Raw genomic sequence first — 21,517 nt, forward strand, 5'->3', positions numbered from 1 at the left:
TAAGACTGCAATTAGATCAAATTAAATCAGCAGGAATTTCTCCACACAAAGCAAATGGAGCATTTAATATCCTGCTGAAACAAAACATGGCACACCAAAGTCCCCCACAACCTCACGCTAAATCCACAGTCTCCAATCTTTTCAACTTTGTAGCTTTGTAAATAACAATAAAAGATCTGTATTTCAGGGTCATGCAAATTTCACCTCCTCAGCTCCTGTGTGGTCTTTAATGTAAATCTGTGTGCATCCTTTGTACACTCCCTGCCCCTCTCCCAGAAAATCCCATTCTTGACATTGTGTTATTGTACACCTGCATACCTACATAACATCTCCATGCTGTTATTGCTTTTCAGCTTTGATAGCAGCAAAAGGAATAGTAAAAGCAAACTGACCTGTTGGAGAAAATTTGTATTCCTTACTCACAATAAATTCCTGCCCTGACTTCCCTTCCTGTCTAGTTCACTTTACTTGCCCTTTGTGGAGCCAGGAGTTGGACTCAACAATTCTCACAGGTCCCCTCCAACTCAGGATATTCTGTGATGTTAAAACAACAGTCAAGAAAAAGGTTTATTCTTTTGAATTTTTTTAGCTCAAATAAAGACAGCAAGAACATAAATGCAGAACAGCCAGAATGTAACTCTTGGGACAAACTGTTTGGTGGGACAGTGTTGTTTTCTTCTTTTTAATTAAATCTTCTAGTTAATGCTATTCTTCTTATCCAGCCCTCAGCTCTGAAGACCACAGTGGTTTTCAGGGCTTTGGATTTCAGTTGTTAAATAAAAGCTTCAAGCTCCCTGTCTCTAATCAAGTCCACAAAACTAACCTCCAGTCTTACCATCCATACACACATTGGCTCCTTGCAGGAAGTGTCAAGACCATTTCAGCAGCTTTGAACATCTCATACAAGTAAAGATCTACTGCTCAGTCAGGCCCTCTAGCAGCCATTAATTGACAGATTTCACAGCAGTCTGAAAATTTAAGTACAAGACACTGCTTTCCCCACTGCTATCTAGAAAAAAAAAAAGTTTGCCATCCTAATTTTCAAGGGTCTTCCCCTAGTTTTTTACTGGAATGTTTTCTTAAATGTCAAAAATTACCCCAATTTCAGGCAGAAAGACTTTGAACCAACTTGGGTATTAACAAGGTCTCCTATCCAGCCCTTCCATGTATTTCTAGAAAATACATACAAAATGTTATTTTTGCTGCTAATGACATTCTTTTCTGTAATTTTCACTGAATTATCTAACACACACACAGTTGGAGACATAGCACAGGAATCAGCTCTTGTTCAAACAATGGTGAGAAGAGATTGAAAAGGTTCAGACTAAATGACTGGAGGGCAGCAAAGTGCCTTTTCCCTTGCATATTCCAAAGAAAGCTGCAGTCAGACCTTATGGTCTGTGCCCAGAACGAAGTTAATTCAGGAGGAATATTTTAAGAAGTTATTTGATAAATTAAAACACAGCCAATCTCCTGAGCATGAGTAGGTTTTAACTTTTCAAAGACCTGCAGTAAAGTCAGGTTTTGAGATGTTTCAGGGTCTTAGCCTGAAAGATCTGCTCCAAAACAGAGAAACCAGAGCTGCCAAATGAAGTGCACATGAACACTTGAGTGTTTTTAACAGAGGAAACAAACCTTCTTATTTTTTCTAACCACATCAAGATAAATGGCAAAGTCTTTAAGCAAGAGTAGTTCAAAGAGACACCGTCAGTCTCAGGTGCATAAAGCAGCATCAGGCCAAGTGGGAGGGCTCAGGGAAGTTAAAAGCAAAGCCAAGTTGAAAACATTCTCTTAATGGAAGCCCTGCCTGACCTGTGCTTCACTCAGATCTCTTCAGGGCAGGGACTGTGTGATTTGTCTCAGTCTTCCTCAAAGTGCTGAGTGTACGTCAGCACTTCATCCCACGCAGCAACAGTAGCGTCACTGCAAGAACAGCAAACTCCCAAAACCAGAATTTATTGTGCCTCATCCAGGCAGCTTCCCACCAGCTAAACTTCCCTTCTACATAATCCCACTCTCATACTTACACATTAACACAGAAAACATAGTAAGAGAGTGGCTTTTCTTGCTGTCTTCTTTTTCTGACTCATTTGGAGTATTGGAATGAATCACAAATAAATCAATCACCTGGCTGAGAGGTCGTTTTCTACATTTTTGTTTCTGTTTCTTTGACACACCAAATCCAAAGACCGTGTTGTGTGAACACCAGTAATTTCTGTATTTTGGTATAAATTTTGCATAGAATTCAAAACATGTATATTTCATTCCAACAAATCAAACTTCATACAAAGTGCACCAATTTCTTTAAATTTTTACTAAAACAGGCAAAGGTTTGGGGTTGATTTTATTTTGAATTTGCATATTTCTGTATTTGTGTCTCAATTTATATTAATGGGAAAGGCAATCTTAGGGGACACACAAAAAAGTGCCTTTTTTCACTGCTGGCCTAGGTGCAATTTCTTTCAACTCGGGACTCATATTAATCCAAGTCAATCAAAGTCAGTGCTTTGTTCTAAGAACATAAGCCTGAACTGAGAATATACCTGTTTCTGGGGTATTACATGGAAATGATTTGGAAGGATATTATGCAAGCGTACACAATGCACTCCAAGGGTGCACAATACACTCTTATATGCTAGTCTGCAAGGTTAAATGATTTCAGAACTCAAAAATGTTTCCTATGAATTGGATCCTTTAAGCATTAAGTGCAGTTTGCCTTTGGTTTGTGTAATGCTGTACAGCAGTCCCACAGACTGATTTAGAGTTAAAATTCATTTCTCCATTGTAAGGAAGATACAGGCTATATTGCAAGCTACAAAAGTTACTTTATTACATGACAGCCAGAGCTGAGCAAATAATTCACCTTGAATAATTTGTGCACTTATTTTTTTTCATTTTCACTTCCAAATTGCCTGAAAGAAGATTACAGTCTCTGTAACATACCCGTCACCTAAAATTACCCTAAGGAATTCCTCACATGGTTTGCTGTTATGTGCCTGATATTCACAGCTATGCTTGGCTGGGACTGGCAAACAAAATTTATGGCATAGGTTGCTCTGGCTGAGTGATCAGCAAAAATCATGTTTCTTGTACAACGCACTTTTTTCCCCTTTGTAGTGCCTTGTTTTTTTCTGGCATACATTCATCAAGAACTTGGCAAGTTTAGCTAAGTATGAAAACAAAAACAAACAAAAAAAAGAGCCAAAACCCCCCAAAACAAACAAGTATCACAAGAAAAAATCCCACCCCAAAACACTGTTTTCTACAGATAAGAAAACAGAGTACAAAGCAGTTAGAGAGGAAATCCTGACCCATCTCCTGGCATATCCTTCAGTTGTGTGGGGATTAAATTACACAATGCTGAAGGAAAAAGAAGTTCAACAGATTCAGAATAGTGAAAACTTAGTTAAATATATAATTTCTTTTCAGAATAGAGAAACCTTCAGCAGAAGTCTTCAATGCCTGGAGGAGGAAGGGACACACAAGTGTGGAAGGAAAGGGATTCCTCAGTCCAGAAACAAGCACAAAAATTGATGCACATCCAAAATGAAATCTCACAGAATCCCAAACAGATCCCTCTTCATTTTACTTTCCTCTCCACTTAAAATATTCACAAAGAAAATGTGAATAAAACTCATCAGCTTTAGTGAGAGCCGGAGAACTGACTCCAAATTTTAAAAAAGAAAAAGAAAGAAAGAAAAAGAAGAAAATAAAAAGTTGTGGTGGGAAGAGAATCGATAGTTACATCCCAGGAGAAGAGCAGCAACAAAATACTTCTATTCACCAGATCCCAAGGGAACAGGCTCATTTATCTGTAGCTATCACTCTGCAGCAGCAGAGATTAGGAGTTAGGTTTCCTTAACACTGATTCCTCCAGCAATCTTGGCTGAGGGTTTTCTAAAGTGAGTTTTATGATAAAATGCAGGAGTTAGCAGGAAAGATGAGGAGAAAATTGATATCTTTAAAGAACATTTTAAAGAAATTTGATCTTAGTGCTTTTTTACCCATACTCAAATAGAGCAGCAAGATGTGTTGAGGTTTTCTGCTCATGCTGAATCCAGGTGGTGGCATAAAGATACACAAACTGAGGGGTCTTAGTTTGTGTTCTACATTTGTCATTTGTTAATTCATAAGAGTTCAACATGGCAAAAAGTAGCAAGTTCTTGATGTGCAGCACAGACAAGCACAAGTTCCAAATGTCACTTAGCACTGAGCAGCACAGGTGATTCCAGAACAAAAGGGAATTAGTTATCCTCCAACTTCTCACTTTTTTAGCTTCTTGTGTGGCACAAAGTGTTACCAACTTGATTCTCCATGACTCTAAATTTACCCTGTGTTATACAAGCAATCCTATTCAAAAGTAGAGAAAAATGAAGCTCAGCATATTTATTAGCCCCCTCATTTTTCAGTAGACATTAATCTTAGGAGAGTTGAGTGTATGTGTTCAGAAAAAAGTAAGATAACCAAGATGTTTTATTCTCTTTTTGCAGGCTGCTATGAATGACAGTTACAGGATTAAGCCACCATGAGAATTTACCTTATCACAAAAGGGCTTGACAGAATCAAATGATAAGTATCACCTCCTCAATGCTTCAGCCACCCCATGATTCATCTACATCTATTGATTATCACACTCTTTTCTGTTAGCTTTGCCTCAGAATGCTGTTTACACCCCATCAGTTTATTTTCAATGCCTCCAACCCAAGTTAACACAAATCGGCTCTAAATGTTTTAGACTATTTTGACTTTAAAATAGATAAATAGTATTTCAACACGACATCTTAAATAAATCTAACTGGAAAAACTACAGCAAAAATGGATTATTATGGGAGGGGGGGGTGTGGGACTGAGGCAGGCACTTCAAGTTTTCTGAAGTTCTAAATGGAATTTCTAATTAGAGGGTGTAGGAGTGACAGGGGGCAGGACAGTCAGAACAGAGGGAGACGAGAGATCTCTGAAGCCAGGTCTTGGAACTTGTGGTTTACTGCAAAAGGCCAAGTGCAGGGCCCTGCTTGCAGCTGCCAGCCACAGCTTGGAGCAGGCCCAAAAGAGAGAGAGAGAGGTGAAGAGAGCAGTAAAGAGAAAGAAGGCAAGAGTGTGGTAAGGAGGATGAGAGAGAGTGAGGTTCCTGTTGCAATACAATAAATCTTCTTCTGTGTTGAATATTCTAATTCTCACTAACCAATCTAGTACAATATAAAAATCCTGTAGCATTTACATACAGCCTATAAGAATAATTATATTATCATACTGTGTTACATTTTAAACCCTAAAAACTACTCTTTGGACTCCTTCTGCCAAGCTAGTAGGCTCTGCTCTGACCCTTGGACCTGTCTGCAAGCAAAGGATATTGTTTCATCAAGAGGGGATTACCTTCAGCTGGCCACACCATTGTTTTCCAGTTGTTCAGGAACTAAGGTATCTCAAAGCTTGCTTTCATTTCAATCTCACTTATGGTTTCCATATTCTCAAAATCTTTTGCCAGGAAATCATATTTACAAGGCTTTGCTGTTTCATCTTCCCCAACAGAAGGGATGTATCAAGACAGGGAAGACCCCAAGAATGACCAGGACCCCATGCAAAAATAAGGTTTCCATTGACCAGATGAAACAGGGTTGAAGCAATCTGGATATTAGATGGTTGCCCTTTACACCTTTCAGTGGAAAAACAAACTGAACTGAATCTCTTTAAAGAAAGAGTAGAGGAGGCTATAAATTGCTGCACATATGCCACGGACATATTTTATGAAAAATCCTTTTGCTAGGATTTTTTCTCCTGAGAAGCTGAGAGGCCTCAGAAACAAAATATAAACAATAATTATCTGCTGCTGTGGAATGCAACAGGTGGATCTGTGATTGGCCTCATGTGGTTGCTTTTAATTAATGGCCAATCACAGTCCAACTGTCTTGGACTCTCTGGTCAGTCACAAGATTTTATTATCATTCCTTTGCTTGCTAGCCTTCTGATGAAATCCTTTCTTCTATTCTATTAGTATAGTTTTAATATATCATTTTAATATAATATATATAATAAAATAATAAATCAGCCTTCTGAAACATGGAGTCAAGATTCTCATCTCTTCCCTCGTCCTGCGACCCCTGTGAACACCACCACACACATATCTGTATTTATGCAAATGCACATTACCAGCTCTGAAACTCACCTAATATAGCAACGACTTCATCATCCTGGATCACTTCCAAGGAGCCCGAGACCACGAAGCAGAGGCTGTCGACGCTCTCCCCGGCGTGGTAGATGAGGTCTCCCGGAGCGCAGTGCACCGTCTGGAATTCCATGGCCAGCGCCCGCAGGCACCCGTCGCTGGCCAGCCTGAAGGCGGGGTGCTCCTTGAAAACCTTGCGGTTCAGGTGAACGCAGATATCTGCTCTCATGTCCTTAGGGCAGATCTGCAAAACCTGAGAGGGGAACCAGAGGGGCAATCAGCTCCTGCGCAGGGCTTCTACCTGCCTGCTACGGCTAGGTTACCACGCAAGGTTTAAGAACCACTTTCCTCCTTCTCATTTCTAATCTCAGAGTTTATTTTTATATTATTTATCCACATAAGCAACAATACTAACTTAGTCTACCTTACAACATCTGAAGGAAAACACAGTTTCCCTCTCAACAACATGCTCTGCTGGATATTGAAGACCTAAGGTTTTTAAGACAAAAAAACTTAGAGCCCAGCAGTACAGAAAGTGTTGAAGAAAATCTTCCAGAATAATTGTTTCTAGAGGGTAGGTCATTTTTTTGATAGGCAGATTCCATGAAAAGCCTGCACAAGTCATATGCTTTAATAACAAAAACAAATGACCTAAAGTTTAATTAACTCATAACATTGAGAATTGCAGGTATCCAAATTTACCCCCGAGTGGCACTAACAAGTTTTTTGTTTACACAGGAAAGGAACTTTAAAGGTATGATGCTGTTTTGGGCAGCTTTTGATCTTCCAAATGGAATGTTCCTCACGGCAATTCATGATGTGTGGTCCTAAGAGAACACGAGCTGATGGAGCTGATGCTCAGCACAGCAGGTACCAGCCAGGGCCATTTCTGAAGGGTTTTAATATAATACGAACAGCCAAGTGGAAAGAATACCAAATCACTGCTGCATGTGCAGATTAAAAGTGGAAAGAAGTGACATGAGCAGAGTTTGGGGATAACAAAATCCTTGGGGGATGGTCTATGATGAAGCACATCTAGGACATATTATTTGAGAAGAACATCGAGTAGTCTGAGTCTGCCTCTTTTTTTATTATTATTTTCTTAGTAATAACTACTCCATACAATTAAGGAGCACTCCAGTCGAGCTTCAGAGTTACTCCCACACATTTTCCTAGGTGGAAAGAGAAGACTGTCTCACTGCAAATACTCCTGAAAAACACAAAAGTAACACAGGAAGCACTATGGCTATGCCTACACTTTGAAATGGGGTTCTGTGCAAGATCTGAGCAGAGAACCAAGCTATTAATTCTGTGCATGGCACTGGTTTCAGATATCATGCCTGGTACTCCAAAGGCAAATAACTCCACCACCAATATCAACATCTTTGGCCCACCTCCAAACAGACATTTTATTACAGATATAACTTCTTAAAAGAGAGGTATTTGTGTAGTGCTTAGGTGTAGGGCACTCAGGGATGATTTTTCTTGGCTGCCCTGTACAGAAGAGCTGCCAAAAGTGCCAGTTCCCAGTTTTCCAGGCTCACAGAAATGGGCTGGGGCAGCAAGGCCAGCATTTAACAGGGAACACAGGCAGCGGCCATATCTGTCTTTTCCATTATCTCATTTACTCTGGTGATAAAAATACTCTCTAGTGGCATATTCTTGCCAAATTTTACTACTGGAATTACACACACACTTTCCAGTTACCTGGATATCGCACACAAAAAGGGTCGTTGCAATAGAAATAGCAGCAAACCCCCCCGAGCATACAAAAGAATATTTGAAATGATGCTATTATCCAAAAACTTTTTGGTATAGCAGTCTTAGAGGAAGTTAACCAGTTTTCCATTCTCCATTTAAAGAAGTTGTCTCCAGACTTCACAAAAATGAAAGCAATTAAAGACATTTGAGATCTACAAATAAATGGAAGAAGACTTTCATTTGTAAGGGAGGTAGGAAATGTATCTTCATGGATCAATTTTAGAATCTTTCAGTAGCTCTTAGTTAAATTTTGTTGTACTGGCATTTTCTAAACCAATAACTTAGCGTGTCTGCAGTGAACACTGAACTGACAAATAAGTGGCCTACAAAATAGTGACAGGATCAGTTCTGTGCTCAGTTCACATTTAAGTCTCTGCTTCATCTGTAGGAAGCTGCACTGCCTTTCAGAGGAGCACAAGTACCACTGTTCTGCCTCATGAGCAATACATGTTTTATTCATGACAAAACATCCCAGAAGTTATGCACAGGCATCAAAACAACAGAGCTCAGACCTGGGAGTTTATGGATTGGCACAGTCAACCACAGCTTTTGCTGTGCAGATGAAAGCCGAGTTCTTGGTTTAGCAGTCATGGCCAGCAGCAGCTCAGCTATGAACACACCAGTTACTGAAAACAGCACTGTATTAAGCACTTTGGTATCCTGACAATTGGAAACTTCTTTCCTTCTTATTAAGATAATTCTCAAAGGCTACACTGAGTATTGTTGTGCTTGGTTTGGTTAGTCTGCTGTCTCCAAATGCATCCTCTTAAAGCATTTCTCTCCTTATCAAAGGAAGCCAAGAATGAACTTTGAAGATACGCTAAAAAAAAAAAACCAACATGTTTTACACAGCAAATTTTTCTTGTTGTTTTGTTAAAATGATGACAGGAGTTTGTAATGGGGGCTGAATGAAAGCACCAGCACTCATTACACTATGTTTCCTCAGATGTCTCTCCACCTTCTCCAAATGCACCTACCTCGAATCACAACCCCACACAAAGACAGATTGTGAGAAAACATGCAGAACAGCTTCTAACCAGTGCTATCCAGCACTAAAATATAATTTCTTTCTGAAAGCTAGCATGGCAGACAGTGCTTACAGAATCATGTCTGGGATCTAAAAATGGCAGATTGGCTGAAGACCATTTAGGAAAGCAAACAGTGCCCTGTGTGCCCCTCAGTCTCCAGGCAGCTCAGCGCAAGGCCACATCTGTTCTCCTGCTTCATAACGATGCTGTAACAGCTGTACAGAAATGACACTGTTTGCTCTTTAACTGCATCATCCACAGTTCAGAATGCTAAATTAAGCTGCCAACCAGAAGGCTGGTGACCAGAGCATTGGTATGATTTCCTGAATGATCCACCCCACAAATCACATCTCTTTACAAGCAGAAGAGAAATTGTCTATCCCCACAAAAACTGGCAACTAATATGAAAGCGACAAGGAGCTACATTGGTACATTTGTTCTGGTGAAAGGCCATCTGTTATTTTAAAAGACACAATGGGAATTTATTCATCAATTCAATGAATCAGAATGATAACACTTGCCTTACACAAAGTAGATTTCAAGCAATATGTTATTAAATAATTCCAGCTTTCATTAATATCTTTAACCTGCACACAGAATATTACATTCAAACTCTCCAACGACAAAAAAAAAATTACCTTGTTTTCAGGCCCACAGAGCTGCAAGCAACCTCACAAGAAATATTGCAAAAAAAATCTCATTTAGAAAAACTGTGAGGTTGTGTTACACTCTGGAACTTGTTATTTACTTATCACCTTTATTTATAGTAAACTGAGCTTTTTCTCTTTATCATTTTTATACTATTTCATACCATTTCACTAGCAAAACATACATACTTTTACCATTATCATATGTCAGTATGACAGAATAGCTGAAATACTGTATTTAAAAGTTAAAAATTAAGGGAAGCCGCTGTTTAGAACTATTTAAAGAATATTTGTCTCCTTTACTAAGACAGTACCTCCTGTTTATTTTAATGGACTGCTTTCAGGATGTGACTTCTTTCCTTGCAGTTTAATTTACTTACCTTTTCAGTATCTATTCCCCTGGACATTGACCAGGTGGAAACAATGTAATCCATCACACGTTCACTCAGTCCTTTGGGGACCTGGTAGAGCTTCAAAAAGTCCCGGACGCTGTTCAGCATTTCATGGTATCTGTTTGTGTTAGCGTACATCTGCTGAAATATGGTTGTCACGTTACCAAAAATGGTGGCATACAGAAGGGCTGTGAAAAAGAAGAAAAACCACAGGGAAAATACATGGTAAGATGTGGTGATCAGTCTGTGTTCCACTGGGCTTTAAGGCTGGAAAGGCTAGGTTGTAAAAACGCATGCAAATATTGGTGCTTTATTAGGAAGGTAGGAAGGCCTGATGAACACAAGCATTTTATAGGTCACCTTCAGCACTGCAAATTGAGGACCACCACCTGCTTCTGTGAGAGCATGTCCTGCATCACAGACCTCCTAAAACACGACTGTTTGACTTTGTTCATCAAACAACTCAGCAGTACCCAAAACCTTACAAAACCACAACAGTAGACAGAAGAATTTTAAGAGAAATAGCTTGACAGTAAATACTTTAATTTTTCATCTCAGGTTTATAGCACCTGTGTTGAAATACCATCAGTGACAGATTTCCAGGCTTTAAGTGCATTATCACAGCAGTAAGCTGAGTCATCGTTACCCACCTCGGAGTGACAGCAGCAGTGCATCAAAGACAAGATGGAATATGTAATAAACAGCTACCATGGGTCAGTGATTTATACACATAAGTTTAATAATATATAAAAATTCGCATTACATTTTACATTCTTCAGGCAAAAGAACAGCAAGGCCTGAGGCAAGAGCTGGAGCCCTGAGAGGCAGACCTTTGCACAGCCCTCCTGACTTCACACAACACAGTTGTGAAGCCAGCTGGTTCATCAAGATGGGTTTAGGAATAAACACCAGGCAGAAAAAAAGGCAGTGTTTCCAGGCGTGGAGAGGAGCAGATGAAAACACACAGAACTTGAGAAGCTCCATCTGCTGAAGGCCAAGACAGAACAGCAGGCTGGTGGCAGCCCCAGCAGCCAGCTTTGATGGCTTGCAGAGGCTGGGGCTCTTCCAGCCAGTCCAGCCTTGGATGAAATGGAGAGACAGGAAGCCTCAAGGGGAGCTCTCCTACATCATGAATCAGGTCAGTGATGTGTGACAGGTTGGCTGTAGAGGGAGAGGAACAGTCAGACTGCAGATGTGATGATAACCACCCGTAAGTGCTCTGGCTTGCTGAGTAACTTCTTCCTCTTAATCATTTCCTGTCCCCCAAAACAAGCACTACATTGTATCATATCTCTTCCACTTGAAATAAAAATAAGTCAATGAGAAGACGTATTTATAAAAAAGATATTTTGCTTTACTGAAGTACCCCTTTTTACTGTTTATTTACTCCCTCACCAGCTATTAAAAAAATCACCCCACTTCTTCCCTTGAGAATGCAGCTATTTATTCAGGTGAGTGTTATAGGCAGATATCCTTAAGCCAATTAAGATGCTCTAGGGTTCTATGACCAACAAAAACCTTTGATATTGTGCAAAAGAAACTTATAGGACTGTCTTTGCCCTGATCATCAAGAGATGTGATTTAAGTTAAGGTTTGCTCAAGGCCTTTACACTGCTGATTTTCTGTAGAATTCCTTCTTGATGCTGCATGACTTTCCTTTTTATGAGTTTCTGTAGAGAACAGCTCTCCCTTTTTCCATCTATTCCTCTGTACAAACAGCTATAAAAATATGCAGAAAAATGTGCTCTCTCAGAGGGGAGAGCATTATTACAGTGACCAGAAACATATATTTTCCGTGTTTAACCTGAACTTGGGCTTGAACAAAACTATACCGGGCAGTCCAGTGAGTAGTGAAGAATGATAAAATGCTTTACAAAACTGATTTACCATAACAGCTCCTTAATCCATGAGTATTTTTGTTATTAGAACAGCATTACCTATCCCTGAGTAAGTCCTGGTTTGCTCTCTGTAATGCAGATGCAAACATGACCCTACAGGAGACTGCAGCAGCACAAGGCGGCCAGCCCAGCACTGAAACAGGTGACAATTACAGAGAGGATGGCAAGCAGACTTTTATCTTTGCTCTCTGGCAAACAGTGAGACCTGGAGGTTCAGTACCTTGGCACATGCAGCTCCAGGCCAGCAAATATAAAATGCAGTCCCCACCCTGTCCCATTAATGCCCAGCTTTAATGTGAAGCCTAAAGAAAAGCCAAAAGTTTGATTGTATATTTTGATTATTATAGAGCAAGGAATTTCCACTGCAAACTGCAGTTCCAATATGACAATTATCTTGGCAAGGAAAATTATTCCTGCCTAGATTAATTTTTTTAATTCTCAAACTTACATACTTAATTTATCATTAGCCAACCATTTTATTACTATTAAAGACACATCAAAGCCAAGGATTTTTGCAGCCTAATATTAGGTAGATACATTAGCATATTAAACCTTGAACTCTTCTGCACAGAAGTAGCTGGTTGTGTGCCTCTCCTTACTTTCAAAGGAATAATGAAATGAACCCACTGCAGTAGACTGCAGCCCCAGAATGATTTCACAAACACACACTCTACTAAAGAAAGAAAGTTGGGCTATTCATGACAGAGCAAAATCTCCAGCATTTCTCCTCTAGGAATGTCAAGATCCCTCAGAAATGATGTGGCACTCACGCCCTGATGCAAATATTCTTCTCTTACAATAAAGAAAAACATGTTGTCTCCAATAATGTGGCTGCTCATTTACACTGCAGTCATTTAAACCAGTGTTTAAATAACACCACAGACAGGACTATAGTAATTGCAGCAGCAAATTACCCACAAGTGAATCATGAAGGTCAGACACAGGTTGCTAAGGTCACCAAATCATCTGCTATTTTTAGTGATGTAACAAGTAAGAATAGAGAAATAAATACAAGCCAGTGTAGGTCCACAGTAAAAGATCTGGGGTCTGATTTTAGAATTATAACAGGAATAATTTCTGTCTGTAAGAGTGAGAGGTTTACAATTACCCCATTTACAGATGTAAGTGCTGCATTTGGTTCCTGAGATGATTCAACAGATTGACGATGATTTGTTCAAAACACACTCATGCAATGGCCTGGCACACAAAAGGTGTGCAGAACTACGCAGCAACAAGTGAGACCAACATCAACTCGTGAACAATCTCTTGTATCCTGCCCCCACGACTGGCAGTGCTTTCTGAAAATGAACTGCCCTCACTTTTGCTGCCCGGAAAGCCGGTCAAAAAAGTCTGTCTGCATGTAAATTCCAGTTTAACAATTAAAAAACCAAAATAAACCCCTTTTACATACTGCACTAACCTAAGTACTATTCAAAGAGCAAGCACCTGCATTTGCAAAGAGTAGATGATTTAAACGGATAATTGCACTTCTGTTTCACCAACAAGTTTCTAATATACAACAAATTTTTCAGGTCATAGAAGGTTGAAAGCACAGCCTGGAAAATTTCTTGCACTGTATCCCTCCTTACTGAATATGAAACACAACCATAAATTAACCAGAAAAACTGCAAGTCTCAAAGGCATTTTTCAGATAACACATTGTGAGGTCACACAAAATTAACACTGATCAGATAAAAAGAAAAGCAGAAATTAATTGTATGGATCATCTCATAATTACATGAGAAAATGACATTATTTTCAAATGTGCAATTAGAACAATATAAGAGCTTATAATTGCTTGAGATTAGGGGTCTTGATTAGTGGTAATTATGCCTACTGATGGGTAGAGAACATGCAGTTAAAAGAAAAGCACTGAACTGTAAAGTACAATATACAAGCAAATACCAAACTGAACAGGTATCTTAAAGAATTGTTTACAAAGCTAGTTTTGATAAAATTGTTCTTTGTAGTCTTGCAATCTGATACCAAAGCTTTTGAAGCAAGATGTACTCATCAAGTATCTACACAACCTTCTAGAACAGTACAGACAGACCCAGAGCTGCTTAATTTGCTTTTTCTTAGGAAGTTTTGTGCATTATAAAGTTTCCTATTTGTAAGCTTTTATCTGCCTTTTGGTTTTTTTGCTAGCACAATGTATAAACATATAATTCCATTTAGCTAGTAGAATAAATGTAAACAACTTAGCCAAAATCTAATAGGTCAATTAATTTTCTGCACTTCATGACTTTTCACAATATATATCCAGAACATTTTCACCTGTTATAAAACAAATTACAATTGCTAGTCTTAGCATGTACATCACTTCCTGAATTTCACAGCCTGGGAAAAAGGCATTTTTTTCAAGTGAAAGTAAATTCCCAGAACAGCTCTCCCCCTTGCTGTCCCAGTGACTGTTAAATCCTGCTCTTCCCACAGCTCTCTGTTCTTCTGGACAGAAACAATACACTGCTCCACCTCCCTCTTTCATGCCACCAGCTTCTAATTTGCACCTCTGAAGCAAGGCAGTAGCAATGGCAAAAGATCAGAGAACTGGCACACTACTGAGCAAATCTGAAAATCAATTTAATGGCAAGGAGCAAAGCAGGAAGCCTGAATAGGCTATGAGGGACACGCACATCAAACCATGTGGCACAAGCACTTGACTGCTAGGATGAAAGAGGAGAGACCACAGGCAAATTTCATTAAACTCTCAGTTGAATTCTACGGCAAATCTTCTCACTCTCATCATCACATTTGGTGAAATCACCCTGCTGACAGCAAAACTGGGACAGAGAAGGACAACACTGGGCTCCAGCTACAATGGAAATGTCTCCCCTGCAGAAGGGTAGGACGCCACTGATGACACAATTGATAAAAGCTAAACAACATCAGAGCATCATCAGCACATGGGGTTTTTTCATCTTCCCACCACCAAACAAAAACAAGAACTGCAATGAAATGAACGTCAGAGACATAAACAAGGGAACAGCTGCTCTAAGAAGCCACTTAAGCAACTACCAAGGACTAGAGTAGTAGAAACATCTGTGCACCTTAAAATAGGCTGTCTGCAGTGTGTGAGGGCAGAAAGGGAAGTTAAGAACAGCTATGGAGCAAACACCAGAGGCAGCTCCTGCTGCTTCTCTCCTCACACCCTTTCCTACCTCTCCAGAATAAAAGCAGCCTGCTACTACAGCAGCACAGCCATATAACCTCCTGTTAGCTCATGGATCTGCAATGACTTATATTTTACCAGTTTAAGACTTAATATGGAAGAATAGAGACAAGTGTTGCTAAATCAACAAACCTTCCAAAGATGCTAAACTCCACCATCTCTTAGGATGCTTCAAAGCCTTTTTTATTTAGATGTTGATCTGGAAGCACCCATACAGCTGAGAGCAGCAATCACAGGTGTTTTGGCTGGCAAGCAACACAAGCAGCACAGCTCTCTAACAGGTTCTGCTTTTGCCTTTAGCATGTTTGGGCTAAGAAAAACAGCATGGAAAAACACACAGAGCACAACTGATCAGAGGAGCCATCAGAGCCACAGTGAGTACAAGTCAGCAGAACAACCTTCAGCATCAGCCCTGTGAGAAAGCTCTTCAACATGAACAGCTCTCTCCCAGCTGACAGTGAAGGGCCAACACCACCCTGCTCTCTATGAAGGACTGCATCTTGGATCCAAGAGCCTGCTTATGAAAAGAGGGGATGAAGCCTCCTGCCAATCCAGAGTGGTGGCTATTACCTCCCTGGCCAAGGCTCCTACTTCTGCACAGCAGCACCTGACTAAATTGACACAGTCCCACTAATTAACACTGTAAAATCTGGAATTTTGGCAAATTGAGAAGTGTTCAAACTAGTAAAATGGCAAGAATCCTGATTCACAAAACTCATCATTCATTTATTTTGACAGCTACAGTTTAGTATTGTATTTATCCTGAAATGTGTCAACAGTCACCAGAGGCGGATTTAAAGGCAGCCACAGAGACTCTACTGCAGCCAAAATGCTTGCAGAAAAGCAGATTACTAAAGTAATCAGATGCAAAACAAGTCAGAAGTTTTGAGGACTTCGATGTGTTCTTGGTTGAGAAATTAAGAGTAACAATCTGGTCATACACTATCTTTCTACTGTAAAGGGACATCAGCAGAAGACAACAGAAGCATAATGCTGAAAGGAATTAAAGAGAAGAGCATCTTGGATACGGTGAGACTTCAAGCTGATAGACTTTGAAATCCCTAACCATGAGCATCTCTCAGGAAAACAGGATTGCACACTCTTATTCTATAAACAAACAGCACTTGCAGAACAATGAGTTCACCTGACTCTTCTTACTTAAATTACCTGAAGGCATCCATTTCTCTGCAAGGCCCAGCACTTCCACTGACTATAGTGAGTCCCAATGAGGGTAACAGTGTTTTACATTCAAAAGTGCATCATAAACCAGACTGGAAGATGTATGTTCTGCCTCAACTTACAGGTAAATTCTTAAACCTGACAGAAAGCTATGACTTACTCCAAACAGTAATACCTAGTCATTAATTGAAATTAAGGCCTTAACCCTTGATAGCAAAAAGACTTTCCAAGAACTTGCACAGTTTAATCAACAAGTCCACAGAAAACTCCTTGCAGAATCAATTTATTTCAGAGAAAATATAACAACATGGGACAGCAAGATCAACAGGCAAGATCTGAAATAGTGATAATGATAAATCAAAGGTAAGACTAGAGAAAAAGGAAGATTCTACAGAAAATGGCACTTCCCAGTCACCTCTCTAAATTTTATTTGCCAGAAGATAGGTTTATCTCTGATAAGGTAAAACAGAATGGCAAGAGAATGTACCAATTCTCACAACTAGTTACCGCAACTACAGTTCCTGTAAAGAGCAGTATATTTATCACATCTTCAGGAATGTCATAAGGGATTAGTCTAGAGCAACACTGAAGTACACATGCTCAAAACATGGAGCATCATCAAGATCTTGCTCAATGTGCCAATTTGATTACCAAGAGGAAAGTAAGTGTACAAACAGATAACAGCTGCAAAAACTATCTCTGTTCCAAATACACCAGGGCAGACTCCCCAGTGGGACACTTTACCAACACAGGATGAACTCAGCTCAATGTATTCACTAGCAGGTTTTACCATGATGAGAATTAATAAAATGCCAAATCTGATTAAATCCTCTGCAATTTGTAAGAAAGGACACTCTTTTACTGTTTTGTAGAATTTTATGGACAATAAAATTTAAATTGTCTAGAAAATTGAAATGGATTTCCATTTCATTTCCCAGCACTAATGAACAGATCACCATTTAAATGACGACTGAGCCATTTAAGGGCATAATTTTTCTTCTACAGTTTAGGCAGGGTAATGCATGGCCATTTTCAATTACTTGGTTAAAATTAAATCTCCAAATACTGCTTCTAGATTTTTACTCATTTGCACCCATATGAAAGCTTTTGCATTCAAAGCTCAGTTTTATCTACTCTCAACTTAGCTCTAATGGTTTCCCCCAGTTAAACACCAACTCGCCTCATTGTAAAATCTATTACTGAAATAGAACTACAGAAAGAGAAGAACAAAAACAAAAATCAAAAGCCACAATTAGGAAAAGTTCTCTTCATGAGAAACTACTTACCTATGTAGTTGCTAGCATTCCTCTGTTCATGCTGTTTCCTCTGTGACTTGTATGATCCTTTCTACATGGCCTTGCTGGAGGGAAATCTAAGGACACTCAAGGAGATGACCTGTTATCCAAACCTTCTGGTCCTTTCCCTTCATGGCTGCCACACATCCTGCTGGGCTTTGCACTGCTGCCTCAGGCCTGTTCCTGTTGGCAGCTACTGGGCCTCATTTTGCAATAACCTATCTGTGGTCTTTGAGGGTCTAGCACTGGATCTGAATTTTGCACACCAAAGACACCATCCAGCACTTACACATATGGATTTCTGGACAAAACTTGCCTCTGTCACTGATGCAACACAAGAGTTTAATGGCTAAAGTCACTTGCAAAGTTCAAGCAAAATTCTCCTGTCTGATTCCTTTTGGTCATAGCTTCAACCTCATTTAATTAAGGAATCTTACACTTAGAGTAATTCTTTGTTCCAAATGATAATTGGATTCAGGTGGCTCCTCTGTACTCCCACCAGAGCACCCATGTGGGAAGTTCATAGCTGGCTGCATTCCTTGCTGATCATGTTCAGGTCTGAAATGAGCAGTGAGACCACAAGGAGGAAGGACCCAAGGCTTCCCCTGAGACTGCAGTGATCTCACTTCTCATTAGGCTTAAAGCCTCTGCTCAGCCGTGCTTTAAGCACTACTGCAAGGTGTGGGCATGTCTGCCTGTGGTGAAAGTTAAGGGCACAGTTCAGAGAAACAGCAAGACAATGCATTTCTCTTCAAGCCCTTTCATCCAATGACTTACAAAAGCTTCTGCTGTCTATGTAGCAGTACAGCACAGTCTTTTTTTAGGTTTTGTCTTCTCCAAGAACAAAAGAAAAGGTAAAATTTTAATGCCTATAAATTACCCCAACATAAAAGCAGAGTGGGATGGAGGTACTCTGGTGTCATTTTGAAGAGAACCAAAGGTAGGTGGTAGAGTGCTGGCCTCAACCAGACAGCTGATGGAAAAATTGCATAACCCTTGTCTCACAGACTCCAGAGAGAAGACACTTCTTTGGATTAACTGTATTGTCCCCAAACCCAAAACTAGTCAAACAAAACCCTGAAAAGAACTCAAAGAGGGTACCTGGAAGCCTGTGTTTTCTGCAGCTCACCTGGTTTACACTCAGCAGGCCCTTCAAGCTGACTTTGCTTCAAGCAGTCCCACTGTGAAACCAGCAGTGATCAGACACCAGAGAGGCTGTGCTCATCACCCAGGAGCTCCAGCTCTGCCCAGGGGACAGGCCAGCCAGCAAGAGCCAAGGGCATGGCTGCACCTGACAGGATTAATGCATGCTGGACATAAGGACAACAATTCATTCTCACTTCAGATCTCCTCTACTGTGAAATTAAGCCCCTAGAGCCAGTGCACTTAACTGGACTACACTGCACCTGTGTGCTTTGCCTTCTGCAGCTCAGTCTGAAGCTTTTGATGCAACCAAACCTTGGTAAGCCATCCTGGGGTGTTGTTACTTCAATAACCACAGCCAGACTGCAAGGAGCTCATCACCCACCTGCCAATCCCTTCTTGCACATGCACAGCTTTTACTTCTGGGTGCAACAAGTACAAACTAATCTGCGACTATTTTCTACACAGGGCTTTCAAACACTTCCCAAACAAACCTAAAGACAAAGTGGTCCAAAACTGTCGCCCTGATTTTTTAAGATTTTCTAAGCCTTCTGATGTTTACATTCTTGTAACAAACTTTCTCACACACTTTCTGTAAATAATTTATTGTTTTGCATTCCTTTATGGAGGAAGAGAAATTTGATAGACTGTTAGTTTGTCCAGTGTCATTGGAGAGGTGGCACTTTCACCCTCCAATCCACTGCCACTTTTAGAAATCTATAAATGTTAGAGTCAGAAAATAAACTCCACTTTCTTCACCTTGAGAACAGCGGTGTGTACACTCGTGTTCTTTCGTGTCCTATAGTGACACAAAACCTCTCCTCTTCTGGTATCACTAAATAGTTACAAAGATTTAATACTGTTCATAACACAAGTAAGAGTACTGAAGTTTGGAATTATGTTGACTAAACCAGTGCGGCTGGAGACAAAGATGCCATTTACTGATGAAGACTAATTTGGGGTGCTTAAAGAATAATTGTCACTGGAATGACTCGGTCTGAGTCATGCTCCTCCCACACACTAATCACAGGTGTGCTTGCAGACCAAAATCAAGAAGTTCACACAGTATTTACAGGAATGTGACATGGGAATAACTCATAGACAGTGGCTTCTCAAGGGGGTCCTGCTTTATTGACAAGTGAAATGATAGGCTAGTGAAGACACAGAGGGTTTATCAAAAATAACTGGAACCACTGTTGTGTTTTTAATGACAAACCATGGATGACTGCGTGTGAGAGGAACACTTGCCTCTGGAGAGGTGGAGAGGGTTACAGCCTAACTTTCTGAAACAGGTATTCATTTCTCTTCCTATGGCTCCAGTCTTAAAAGTACTTTTCTTCCAGGCTGAGTCTGCTCTTTTATTAGAACTCAGCAGGACTAAAAGCAGCAGTAAACATTCATACAGCTGGGAGTTCCATACCTCACTTCTAAAAAGGATAATCATGATATTCAGGGGTAGATGCTATTCGGTAAGAGATACTGCCTAAATTCTTTTTAAAGTAAATATTACACAGAAATCATCTGACATCTAAAAGATATCAGGCAGCTGCATTTTGTGCTTTGTTAGCAAGTCACCACAAAATGCAAATATATTTGCAGATAAACAAACATATCCAGTCAGAAGTAAGGATGCGTTACTATCCCACTGGGACCTTTTTAGAGAACTGTTCTGCTTGTGCAGTACCTGCCAGGCACCCAGAAATGGCATTTGCAGATGCTAATAAGCTGAAGCTGTCCAACAGAAAGTACAGAGGACTCTCAAAGGCAATGAAATATCTCTGTCAGTAATTTGCAGCTACAAACCTCATCCAATAGCTAGGCACACAAAGCTTTTCCTTGCTTAGGGAAGAACGATTGGGAAGGTTATAGTACAAGTATAATCCCCTACAGTCTCTGAACATCTGGGATACAACAAGCCTGTTTCAAATATCAGTGCAGGAGCAGAGACCTCAACTCAGATGTTCCATTTTTCTGAAGAGTTCCTTCACCTAAAGGTGACTGAGTATTTTGAATCAAACAGAAAGGAAAGGAAACGAGTTTTTACTAGTAGAACTGTTCCAATCTCCATAAATACAGCAGGGGTGTGTTCCCAATATTTCCATATCCTTGAAGCCTTTGAACCATGAAATAATGGATTAGAATGGAGGAGGCGGATATCTCTGGACACAAACGCAGACTGTGCTCTCACCTCTCCACAGTGAGTAATGTGTTCTCTGGCAGGCTTGCTCAGAGAAGCTTTACTTGACCAGCCACAGCAGGTCAAGGGCACCTGCTATCCTAGCACTCCCAAAAGATCCTAGGAGAAGTAATTTCTAAGATTCATTGATTTCACATATGTGTATGAACAAAGTCTTAGGAATTACAAGGAAATAAGGCACTTGTACCAAGTGATGAAATCTCACCATAAGTAAACCCTAGCACATCATCGGGAGTCAAACCTCAGAGAAAGCTTCATCACTGTGACTTGGGGTACACAATGTCAGAGCATTGGCTCCTCCTGAACTGAAATTCTGATCTTTGCATTCCAAAAGGAAAAGTGCCCCAGATGCCCACTGTCTGCTGACACAACACTGGATGCAGCTTAACCCTGCAGCAGTCCCAGGGCAGTCACTAAGGTCACATTCCCTGAGAATTCTCACAGATCAGGGAGAACTTTCACAACATCAGAGGACTTCCAGAAGAGTTTTTGCAGGAGTCACAAGTATTTTCCTTGTTTAAGCACCGAAGAATTCGCCTTCTATAATTCAATTTTTTGCCACATACAGGATCACCTAAGTAGCATCTTAAATCTTCCAGATCTTAAATTCTTCCTTCCCACTGATGCAGGCAACAAGAAAAT

At 40.2% G+C, this 21,517-nt stretch overlaps 1 protein-coding gene across 2 annotated transcripts in view; it reads right to left on the reverse strand.

The window, feature by feature from the left end:
• Positions 1-21,517, reverse strand: part of KCNH1 (potassium voltage-gated channel subfamily H member 1) — a 181,430-nt gene that overhangs the window by 86,040 nt on the left and 73,873 nt on the right. For both annotated transcript variants that reach the window (XR_010027157.1, XM_063152140.1), the window contains exons 8-9: positions 9,980-10,179; positions 6,164-6,416 (exon numbers count right to left, since the gene is read on the reverse strand). Coding sequence is in view for 1 of the 2 variants with exons in the window: in XM_063152140.1 (XP_063008210.1) it covers positions 6,164-6,416; positions 9,980-10,179 (453 nt within the window). In the remaining variant the exon portion in view is untranslated. The remainder of the gene's footprint in view (positions 1-6,163; positions 6,417-9,979; positions 10,180-21,517) is intronic.

This window comes from Melospiza melodia, chromosome 3 (assembly GCF_035770615.1).
Source record: "Melospiza melodia melodia isolate bMelMel2 chromosome 3, bMelMel2.pri, whole genome shotgun sequence".
Lineage (NCBI taxonomy): Eukaryota > Metazoa > Chordata > Aves > Passeriformes > Passerellidae > Melospiza > Melospiza melodia.